Source organism: Elaeis guineensis, chromosome 14 (genome assembly GCF_000442705.2).
Source record: "Elaeis guineensis isolate ETL-2024a chromosome 14, EG11, whole genome shotgun sequence".
NCBI classification, from domain to species: Eukaryota; Viridiplantae; Streptophyta; class Magnoliopsida; order Arecales; family Arecaceae; genus Elaeis; species Elaeis guineensis.
In genome coordinates, this window is record NC_026006.2 from 44,203,658 (window position 1) to 44,216,105 (window position 12,448).

General features: G+C 34.3%; 1 protein-coding gene across 1 annotated transcript; it reads left to right on the forward strand.

The window, feature by feature from the left end:
- The first annotated feature begins 3,512 nt into the window (after positions 1 to 3,512).
- LOC105057838 (WAT1-related protein At5g07050) lies at positions 3,513 to 5,956 on the forward strand. The gene is made up of 7 exons (XM_073248804.1): positions 3,513 to 3,824; positions 3,924 to 3,986; positions 4,260 to 4,376; positions 4,491 to 4,740; positions 4,866 to 5,024; positions 5,117 to 5,268; positions 5,426 to 5,956. Exons 1-7 carry the CDS (start codon positions 3,622 to 3,624, stop codon positions 5,703 to 5,705), a joined length of 1,224 nt encoding a protein of 407 aa, XP_073104905.1. The 5' UTR covers positions 3,513 to 3,621; the 3' UTR covers positions 5,706 to 5,956.
- The last annotated feature ends 6,492 nt before the right edge of the window (positions 5,957 to 12,448 follow it).

The following is a 12,448-nucleotide window of genomic DNA, read 5'->3' on the forward strand; positions in this document are numbered from 1 at the left end:
AAGCTAGATCCCATGTTTCGCAATTTATATCAAGCGACATTTTGACAGCTGTTGTTTGTTAAAAGATTTATGTCCTTTCTTATCTAAAGAGGGTCAATTGTATAAGATTTCAAATTCAATAATAAGAATTTGAAACAAGATTTTTGATTTGACATGGAGTCTCTTTCTTTGAGTTATAAATCAATTCTGACCAAACATGAGAGTAACTAAAATCATCAAGTATTAGTTAGGCAATTTCAAATAGACTTGCATGGGATTCGATTGCAGTCATGATTCAAAAAATCTAGCTTTATTTGTCATTTAAATTTTTGCTAATTTTATATTTTTCATCCAACAACTTATTATACGTCAAATGATGAAATGAAAAGCATTACAAGATTAAACACATAATATACTGATATTCAACCTATTTTTATTATACAATGTTCAATGAATTTAAACTCAATATGCATAGTAGATATATTGATCATGCCTTATCACCTAGTTTAACTCATATCCTAAAAGTGTAGATTTGATTTGACTCAAATTATTATAGCTATACATATTTAGTATTTTTAAATTCAGTTGCCTTGGACTGAATGAAATTTGACTACAACCAGAAGAGCTGAATATTTTTGTTAATATAAAATGAGAGCAATGATAACTTTAATTGATTCTTCTTGGAGGCTTCCATGAAAATGAAAAGAAAAATAGCTTATATTTAGTTTTTTAAACCCTTAATTCTCTTAATTTTACCTATAGTTTGATTTAAGTAAATATCATGGCATGAAATCTCCCTTTGATGAATTGTTTTCATATAGTGGTGGCTAATGCAACTTCTGCAATGATCATTTTACAAAAAAAAGAAAAAAAAACTAAAATATTAATTCTACCACCTTGTTGTATAAGATATTTAATATTCTAAAAGTTGAAGACAAATTCATTCTGAGCACTTCATAAAAAAATATTTAATCTTGGAACTATTAGAATCATAAATATACATTTGACAAGCTATAAAAGACACATGGAATTATTGGTGTATTAGTTTAATACACCTAGCTAGGACTCGTTTGGTTGACGGGAAGTGGAGGGGGAAGAGACACTTCCTGAGAAGTGGAGAAAGAGCCTTTTGGTTGGAGTTTCAAGAGAAAAAAGAATGAAAAAAATACTTTTCATAGGAAGTCACTTTTCATATTTCATAGGAAGTGAAAACTCATGGGGGAGGCGGATTTTGGCACTTCCCATGATATGAAAAGTAGTGATACTTTTTTTTAAAAAAAATACTCTTTTAAGATCGATAGCTAAAATTTAGTAAAATATCAATAGATGGTTAGAATAAAATACTGAATAGTAATATAATATTATATTAATATTATCTTAATATTTATATAAATATAGTATTAATATTTATTATATTTTAATATTTATATTAATATAATATTTTTATTAATATTAATATAATATTTATATTAATATAATATAATATTTATATCTATATTAATAAATTTATTATATTAAAATATTCATATTATATAAATATAATATTAGTATATTAGTATTATATTAACATAATAAATTATTATGGTCTAATGTTATATTATAATATATTAATATTTATATTTATATTAATATAAATATAATATTACTATTTATATAAAATTTATGAGTAAAAATGTATGGTTTTATATCTACTAAGGGTATAATAGGTATTTTATATAATTTTTTTCAGAAAAATAGGTGCTCATCCAAACATAAGCTACTTTATAATAAGTCATCTTCTCATGGTCAACCAAACATACCAAAATCTTATTCTCAGAAAGTAATTTTTTGAGAAGTTACTTTTCAAAAAATTACTTTTTGAGAAGAAAAATTCTTTCTGCAAACCAAACAAGTCCCTAGAGTATTTGTTGATAGTAATTAATTCGTTTGTAAATGAAACATACTTTTGCTTGTATATCAAGAAAGTTATTTTAGTGAAGTACAATTAGTTACATTTTTTGAATTTATATTCAGTTAGGTTGTTATGATGGCCAAGCCATTTATGAAGATTTGGACTTATTTAGGTCAAGCATGGTCCTATTCGAAGTTTACTAAGTTAATTCAATATCCAATTCAATTTTGCTCTAAATCAAAATATTTCTCTTGTATGGACTAGTCAACGACTAATTGTATGAACCTCACAATAAGGGTGTCCTCAAGGTCTGTATAATATGGAGCATAAGCATTCTCAAATTTGAATGTGTCAATTTTGCTATATTTGTCATTGTTACGGGATGGAAAGTAGCATAGAAACAAAAAAGAGCGAAGCAGTGAGTAACATTAAGAGCTCAAAGTTTTATGGAAATCCCCAATTCATAAGGTTGAATGTAATAAGTAGCCCATGAATGTTATATAAAAATATTATTTTTAATTTCTAAACTTTGATTCAAATAAAACAGAACGAGAGATTCATGCTGGTACTATTCTCAATATAGCATCAAGATTAATGACTTGTGACCAAATTTAATTGTTATTCAATTAATCTACTTCTAATTAATTAGTACCCAAATTGAAAATTTAACTTTCAAAGGTTTTTTTTGCTTGTTGAGAAAAGGTTTTAGACAAGCTAAAAATGTTTGAAACCATTAATTTTTTTAGCTATTTGACTAGTAGAAAACTAGAAGAATAAAAATAAAATTTTTTAATTTACTTAATTTTTTTCTCTAAATTTTTTTTATTTTCTTTTTTCTTCTTTTCATGTACGATATTATACTGGCGCATGTAGTACACTTGTATTGTCACCCATAGTGGTAGATTACTTTTGATCATTATAAAGTAATGATAAACATCTCCCACAAACAGTTACCAAAAAAAGAAAACAACATCTCTCCCAGTAATCCCCTCCCTTAATCATCATGATCCTAATGTATTGCATGATGTATAGATCCCTTGCCGACATGTTTGATGCCACACTTGATTGTGGCCACCCTGGCATGTTACAAATAACACCCCAAACGCAACGTTAGGCCCCATACATTGGACATCTTATCCAAATTCCAAGCGGTCTCCACTGGGGATCAACGTCCATCGATTCCTCGCATCGTTTGCGAGCCCACCCAATTTGCGGCACGTCCATGGATGGATGAATGGCTGCCGATCGACCCGCCGCATTCTCTCTCCCAACCCGGCACGCCCTTACACGTGTGGGGTCATGGCTCCACACGTGCGAGCCAATGCTTTGGCCCCCCTATTAGCATCAGCGCGCACCACTTTCCCCTTGGTATGGGGAGCTGTAGGTGCCTCTCACATCGCGCGCCACTAACCCACTGCCATGGGTCGCGCACGTAAAACCCCTCCTATTTGCTGCCACGTGGAACCAACCAACTGTCCAGTCTTGGTCCCCACTGTCTGTCGGAGGAGAGGTGATGCAGTGGCTCCCACGTGCGGGTCCCTTGCACGTACGTTTGGCCTTCAAAATTTCCCGGAATGATGACCTCACCAAGGAGCCAAGCGAATATAAATACCCAACCCAAGGCGGCCTCTCCCCCAGGAGAACACAAAGTCTCTTGGGTTCTTCCTCTCCGATCTCTTCCTTCTTGTTGCTCCTTGTGTTACTCTGCTAGAAGTCTCCCCACTCCTCTCTCTCTCTACCCTATCAATAAAATGGAGATCCAAGGATGCTGTGGCAAATTCTTTCAGAGGTCCAAGCCCTATGTTGCCATGATCTCTCTGCAATTTGGCTATGCCGGCATGAACATAATCACCAAGGTCTCCCTCAACCATGGCATGAGTCATTATGTTCTCGTTGTCTATCGGCATGCCTTTGCGACCCTATCGATCGCCCCGTTCGCTCTCATCCTCGAGAGGTAGCATCCGATGATCGATCGAAAAATTTTAGCTCATCCAATCATGTGGATTTCCACCAAAAATCTAAATGCTTTAGTGTATTCTAACTGTGGTGACAGGAAAGTAAGGCCTAAGCTCACATTCTGGATTTTCATGCAAATATTCGCGCTGGGATTACTTGGGTTAGTGCTTAACTAATATTTGTGCATCATGTCATTCAAAATTATTCCAATACTACAACAGATCACCCGTTAGACCACTGCTTAATTGACTGGATTGATGTGGCAATCGGAGATTGGTTCGGTGGACCACTCAACCAATCACCGACTTCCACATCAAACCGGTGACTGATCGGTGATCTTGTGGGTAGTCTCTAGCTTTTCTCAAAAATTTACAATGAAAGATTTTTTTTTTTTCCCTAAGTACACCACTGAGACTTAAAACTAACACTGCAGGCCTGTGATCGATCAAAATTTCTACTATGCCGGCTTGAAGTTTACCTCTCCAACCTTCTCATGTGCGATGAGCAATATGTTGCCGGCCATGACCTTTGTACTGGCAGTCCTCTGCAGGTATTTAGACAGAGTAGCAAGCGTTCATGGTGTTATTACCTCAGCTTTCAGAGTATTCTGAGTGTTTTTTGGCTAAGAAAAAATGGTATTTCTTTTGTTGGAATTGGAAAATAGGATGGAGAAGGTCGATCTCAAGAAGGTGAAATGCCAAGCCAAGGTGGTTGGCACGCTGGTAACAGTAGCTGGGGCCATGTTGATGACCCTCTACAAGGGACCTATTATGGAGATGGTGTGGACCAAGCATCTCCATCCTCACCAAGCCAACGTACCTGTTGCCATGGATTCCACTGATAAGGACTGGTTCAAGGGCTCCATCTTCCTCATCATAGCAACTCTAGCTTGGGCTTCTCTCTTCATCCTCCAGGTAAAATCTCAATTTATTGGAATAAGAACTCCGAAGAAAGAAGACCGCAGAAAATTGGCATTGTTTCTTATGGAGTTTTCTGCAGGGGAATTGATCTGACTTGTGTTCTCTTCTTCGCTCTATAGGCAGCAACACTGAAGAAATATGATGCACCCCTCTCCCTCACTTCATTAATCTGCTTTGTGGGAACCCTGCAAGCCATTGTTGTCACCCTTGTCATGGAACGCAAGCCCTCTGTGTGGAGAATCGGCTGGGACATGAACCTTCTTGCTGCTGCGTATGCTGTTAGTCTCTCTCTCTCTCTCTCTCTCTCTCTCTCTCTCTCTATCTATCTCTCTCTCTCTCTCTCTCTCTAACAAGGAATTTATATGTGCAGGGGATTGTGACATCTAGCATTGCCTACTATGTTCAGGGACTGGTGATACAGGACAGAGGACCAGTCTTTGCCTCTGCCTTCAGCCCTTTGATGATGATCATAGTGGCAATTATGGGTTCTTTCATCCTTGCAGAAAAAATCTATATGGGAGGGTAAGACAAACATATCCATATAACAGAACCATTCTAGAAGGAATCAAACAAACAGTATATTAGTTTGACATTTTGGTCATTAAAACAGGACTCATACTAATACATAAACACCCATGTCGCCTAATATTTTTTCCACCACATTCACTTGTGTATGCAGTGTCCTTGGGGCTGTCTTGATAGTTGTTGGCCTCTACTCAGTTCTCTGGGGGAAGTACAGGGACAACAAGGAGAAGAAGGAGCAAGAAGGCATGGAGTTACCCATGGCCATAAAGGGCACTGAAGGGAATGGACAGGTCATGGACATCATCGAGGTTGATAAAGTTGAGGTGCAGAAGGCCAAAGCCAACAACATGATGATCTCCACCCTTGACCAGAAGGTTGTAGCAGTTAGTGTCCCAATTCCAGAGAGTCCCATGAAGACCAAGGAGGAACCATAAGCTTTATCAGTTTGTAGCACTTTTGATGGGGGAGAGGGGGGCTGAGAGGGGCAAGCAGAGAGGGTACAGGGGCTAAGGAGGAGGCACTTTCGGGCTATCACCTTCTCATCTTTTTCTCTCTTTTTATCTTCTTCTCTTTTTTCTTTTTCTTTCTTTCTCATTTCGACGTAGTGGGATGGGATGTAAGCTATAATTTCGAAGTTGGATAAAACGCGATTGGAGAGTTTTATAATCTCTCATTTGAACAAAAATTGGATGGGGTCATTTTGGTATCCACTTTGTTTTGGTTCTGCAATGGCTGATAAAATTGTTTCTATGGAGTAATATCAAGTGGTAAACAGAATAATGTTTCAGCTAACAAAAACAATATCAGTGACATGATCCGTGAGCAAGGCCATTTAGTGAAATTGCAATCCCTGCCTACAATCACAGCCATCCATCACTGATAGTATAGTCTTCCATGGCCATCTTCCTGTAAAAATATGTTAGCTAGTTGGTCTTCGATCTCACATATGACACAAGGATGACTTTTTAGTGTATTTGGGTCTGTTCATCCAACAAAGAATTGTTAGAGATGTGAATAGCTACAGGGATATCATGATATATTTGGCTTGCACATGAAATTAAAAAGCTGATTTCCTTAATAGATTTATTTACCCATGCTTTTTCACAATGTATGATATGGCTCCATAATCTTCCTCTCCACTAGAGATCGAATAAGTAATTATTTCTTTTGCTTTTCCATACAGCAATGTTTTCTTCTATAAGTAGTACGATAAGTAATTGTGATCTCCTTTTACTCAGTAATCTTGCACAATTAGTACCTGAATAACCCATGGAAGTTAAACAATTATTTTTGTGAAACCTGGAAAGTGCAAATTTATTTCTCATATTTAAAACAACTTGGCTGCATAGGATTGCTTAAAGTCTGTAAAAGTGAACATTAAACAATCCAAGGAGTGGTCTTCAGGTTTGCACATTAGAAGATATTCTGTAGAAAGCAACATGAACAGGTTATTATGTGCAGGGTAAAATTTAAAACTTCCATTTATAGGATCCCATGTCACAGAGGAAAATATTCTGAACATGCACCTGTAGAAGAATATTCCATGAACATGAATCATTCAACAGAGGAAATAAAAGCATTGACAGGAGAATCCTTCAGTAAGAGTATCAGAAAGTTGATAAATAGTGCACTACTAGAGTTTTCATTTTTCTGTGAGACAATAAGAAGAACTATGAGTGCAACCTTGTCATGTACAAAATGGAAGTCATTTTCAATGTACATCGCTGCAAATAGAAGATATAATTCTAGTCCCATCAGACGTCCTTCCAAAACTGAGCCTAGTAAGGGAAGGCTTGTAACTGTCTTTGGGTTCAAAAGGGAGGCTTAAGGTGCGGATACTTCACATTAAATTTAATAAGGTGTGTACATCAACTGTCACACTCCGAATCTAACATCTGGATCGAATACGTGATGGCCACACACTCCTTAGAGCAAGTCCTAAAGAATATGCAAGGCCAAATTAAATCATTACAATCTCATCAACCATAATATTTAATTTCAATAATAATTCATAAAATTTACATAATTACAATTAACATTCCTTCAATTTTCTGATCAGATATCAACGGTACCTATCTATGCATTCGCTCACTCACAAATCCATACCATAGCCAACCATGAATATCTTGTAACTCTGAGAAGAAAAGAAAGATGAAGGGGTGTGGGCTTTATAGCCCAGTAAGAATTTTCATATCACACCAATATAATAATATAATCTGAAAATAAAGATAAGTAATAACACATAAAAGCCGATGTTCACTGTCCAGAATACTGCAAACATTTATAGATTATCTGTTTTATCAAAAGAGATGCATTATCATATGTTAATAAGTGAAACAATTTTATTCAACAATTGTTTCACGTCTTATCTTTCTATTTTCTTATATTATCACATCATCTTTAATCCTTTTCTTTTTTTTTGGCTTTGACTTTGGACTACCAAGATCATGCGACGATCTTTTATTCGGATCGATTTCTGTGATCTTCCTCGAATCGAAATATTCATGATCTTTCTCGGATCAAAGTGGCCATGATCTTTCTCGGATCATATCCTTCATGATCTTTCTCGGATCAAATCCTTCATGATCTTTCTCGGATCAAATTTTTCATAATCTTTCTTGGATCAGATTTTTCCACACATAAGTCTGTGGGGGCTATCCCAGGCATAAGCTCCCGGCAGGCTATTCCACATGACAAGGCCAGTCCAAACCATATTTCTCTTTCTTTTCATTTTCATGAAATTATAATATTTGATTTCATTAATCAATTCAAATTTTACAGTGTAATAAATATGTCATACCCATATAATCATGTCATCAATCGCTGATACATATGTATTGATATAACATACTCATGCTCAAAATCACATAAATAAATAACAGTGTCTTAGATATAATAAATTCATCGATCTCAAATCCAACGATATAAAATCAATGAGATAAAACTAACGGTAAAATAACATATATAATGGTGATCATGTACAGGGATTTTTACTTTTACCAATGACTGATCCAAGCACAGAAATCAATATTCTTCTTTGATTTATGAATTTCTTTAACAAAATATTTCACTCGATATCATATGCAGACAATCATCTCTTCATAACCCTAATCAAATATAAAAATCATATATGGAGAAAATTATCCGATAATCAATCCTAATAACACAAATCTAGGACCTCTCTCAGGATTAACCAAAATTAGGATTTGTCTAAGTATTTGGATCCTCCATTGATCCATAAGATTTTAGAGAGAGAAAATCCATGAAGAGAGAGAAAATTCTAGAGAGAGAAAGTGGGTAGAGAATCTTCGTATCCTTCCGATGAGGCAATCATGGTCGAGATCATCAGAGGTCATCAGGGTGACTTAATATGAATCAAATGTTATAAATTTTGAATAGGATCGGACTGAGATCAGATCCACTGCACAAATTTCGGAGCAATTTCAGATTATCTTATTTTCATCTCAAGTTTATTCTAGGGTCTGTGATGCAGTTAGAGAGAGAAATAGAAAGATCCTAGAGAGACAAAATCCATAAAGAGAGAAAAAGGTATAGAGAGAAAATCTAGAGAGAGAAAATATAGAGAGAAGGTAGAGAGAGGAGAGAGAAAAGAGAGAGAAAGGAGGGAGAGGAGAGAGGAAAGAGAGAGAACTCTCTTTCTCATTATTATTATTATTATTTTCTTTTTCTTTTTCTTTTCTTTTTCTTTTCTTCTTTCTTTTCTTTCTTCCTTCTCTCGTTTTCATCTTTCTTCCTCTTCCTTGGTCAAGTAGGGGAGGACCTGAGGGAGGAGCTTGGTAGCTCGAGCTCCGATGAGGGGCGGTGGCACCTGGTTGACGGTGACAGGGCAAGAGAAGGCCAGCGGCGAGGTTCAATCGGCAAAGGAAAATTTGGAAAAATAGGGACCCCACCCTTTTCTTTTTGTTTTTCGGTCATTGGCCCATTGCCGGCGGCCAAGACCCATAGGGAAGGAAGGCTGGGAGGTGAGGGTCCCATCCTAGTGGTGAGATGCCGCAACTGGTGGTGCCGGGGATCGAAAAAAGGAAGGAAAGAACCCAACCAAAACAGAGCAAAACAGAGGTTCCGTTTTTCATGGATTTTTCGACGAGTTCGACGGCCGGCGAGAGTGCACCGCACCGTGGAAGGGAGGGAAAGGAAGAGGGGAAAGAGAAGATGGGTTTACCTCATGCTTCAGTAGCATCACTGGCTCTAATTTTCGATGAGCATGGGAAGAGGTTGCCGCGGTTTCTACGGAGAAAAGGAGAGGAATCGGGTTTGAAGATCACTGGTGGAGGGTCTTGAGAGAGGGAGAGGCTTATTTATAGAGGTCCCTAAGGCTCCGATGATCCTAGGACTCCCTTTCCATCCGGGATTCATCGGAGAAGAAGACTCCTATCGGGAGTCTTCTTCCCGTTCTGTTTCTTTTTCTTTTTTTTTGTATGGGCTTTGGATTTTGGGCTTGATCCAGGGTCCAAATGGGCCGGGGTGTTACATTCTCCCTCCCTTCAAATAATTTCATCCTCGAAATTAAGTTATGTCGTTCGAGATACATATTTCAAAGTATACATTCTTCATGTCATTCTCAAGCTGACGATAATATCTTATATATTATTTATTTCTCATGATCTTGTTATAATAAAAATTATTTGAAATCTCAAACTCATCCCTTCTTATTGATTTCTCAACTTTTTGAAGAACTGTAACATTTTGGACTTGTATTAATATACCACCATTATTTGTCTAATACATTCCACTCGAAATTCATAATTATCTCAGACTATCCTTGATAGAAAAATAAATAAAGGTCAAACATCGGGCACTCTTCACAATCATCGATTTCTTTCTTCTCTTGACCTTCCAACAAATTTTATATGTAAACTCTCATTTTAAAAAAACCTCAATCTTCTATATCAGCCCAAGTAACAATATTAAATTTTTTTAAAAAAATATGAGATCTATGTCAGGACATTCTAAGTTTGAACTAATATCAGAACTATCAAGCTGTTAATAAACTTGAGATATCTAAAATTTTTTGGCATTATCTACAATGAAACAACCTACTGACAAAAATTATCCGACTATGATTAGATTAGATCAAAATTTATAGCATCCTTTCATTATCAATAAAATCTTTTATTATTTGCAACTAATGTATTCCATCATAATATCTTTTGATTTAAAAGATTAATATTTCTAATCAATTTAATCCACCATGCTTTTGCTGCGCACTCTGATCTTAATTTATCAAATTATATAAGTCTATCAAAGATAAAAATATCCTTATATATTAGATCAATCTAGGATAGATCCAACCTTCAAATTCATATAAGACTTAGGGCAAAATTTTAAATTTTTTTATTTTTACTACCTTCGGGTATAGCATATAAAAATTAAATCTTGATCCACTTTCTATGTTTGAAATCATTGCATAAGTTTCATCACTCTTCAAGAATCCAACATGTCTAGAATCAATTGGAGTTAATCTTAGATTTACCTTACAATCATTTAGATAATTTCAAAATCAATCTTCATTTTTAAAAGAATTTATAAAAACTTGACAAACTAGAAGAACTCAAGCCAACATCCTTATAAGTAGAATCAACTTGATTATTTCTTATAGAGCTCCCTTCATCACAACCCTTAATATTAATCAATAAATCCATACAAAATCTTATCCCTTGTATAAGTCATTCAAAATTTAACACTAGCAAGATGTCCTAGTTCAATTTAAAAAAATCCAAACTTTGACTTGAATAATTAATACACTTCACCATCTTCAACAATCACAAAAAAAAATTAAAAAAAAAATTAATCCACAAATAGTAATATGAATTATTAAAGATTTCATCATAACCTGTATATCATACTCTGATAAAATAATTTTTTTTTAATTTAACAATAATATCAAAATAGTTTTGATCCACTTAGAAAAGTAAACTTTTAACTTGAAATTCAATACAACTTAAAAGATCAAAGAATCTTATTCAGAATATGATATTTTGAGTAACCAAAGATTTCACCAAAATGTGTATCTCATATTTTCATAATAAAATTCAAGTATATATATATATATATTTTTTTTTTCATCTAAGATTGAGTTTCATATATGATCCTCTTATAGGTTCAATGCTCAAAAATATTTCTCTCTCATATGATGAAATTTCTTCTTAAACCATACCCTAATTAACTTTCTTTTGATAAATCCAAAATTCATAATGCATCAGACAATTATCATCAAAATTAAAAAAATTATCATGATCTTCAATCATATAAGTTTAACATTCCAAAATGATCGAGTATACTCAACATAACATATCAATACCTCCCGCTTCCTTTCAGGGTCAACTCTTCTTATATTCAGACCACCCTACTAATTGAAATCCAAGATATAACTTGTCAATTTTATTATAGACATCATACGCCATTTATGCATAAATTTCATCTTAATATCTATTGATTCAAAATCTAAATATTAAATCTTCTCTTTTATATCTATCATGTTCCTCATGATCATAACCTAAGTTCAGATATCACTAAAATTACAATTCTGAATAATTATAATCTTAAACTTAAATACCACTTAAATCATATTTTCTAGTGATCATAACTTAAATTCTAATATCATTCTATCATACCTTTAATGATCATAATCTTAAACTCTGATATTATCAATCATACTCTATTGATTATAATCCCAAAGTTTTGATATCATTTATATGACAATTTCTAGTGACCTTAAATCTGAGCTCTAGTACTGTTCTATCATATTCTCTGATATCACTCTGTCATGTCCTATTGATCATGCATAAAGTTTTGATATTACTTCATAATCCCTAATGACTTAAACTTAAGCTCTAATATCATTTTATCAAATCCTAATCACTTATATCATAATCCCCAATGATCATAACCTAAGCTCTGTTATTACTCTGTAATATTTAAATCACTTATATTATAATCCTTAATGATCATAACCTGGGCTCTGTTATTACTCTGTAATATTTAAATCACTTATATTATAATCCTTAATGATCATAACCTGAGCTCTGTTATTACTCTGTAATATTTAAATCACTTATATTATAATCCTTAATGATCATAACCTGAACTTTCATACCACTTTGTCACATCCTATTGATCTTACATAAAGTTTTAATATTTCTTCATAATCTCTGGT

Coding starts and splice junctions, on each gene's coding strand:
- LOC105057838 (XM_073248804.1), top strand. CDS start 3,622: ATGGAGATCCAAGGATGCTGTGGCAAATTCTTTCAGAGGTCCAAGCCC. Junction 3,987..4,259: donor TTCGCGCTGGGATTACTTGG/GTTAGTGCTTAA, acceptor CTAACACTGCAG/GCCTGTGATCGATCAAAATT. Junction 4,741..4,865: donor CTTCTCTCTTCATCCTCCAG/GTAAAATCTCAA, acceptor TTCGCTCTATAG/GCAGCAACACTGAAGAAATA.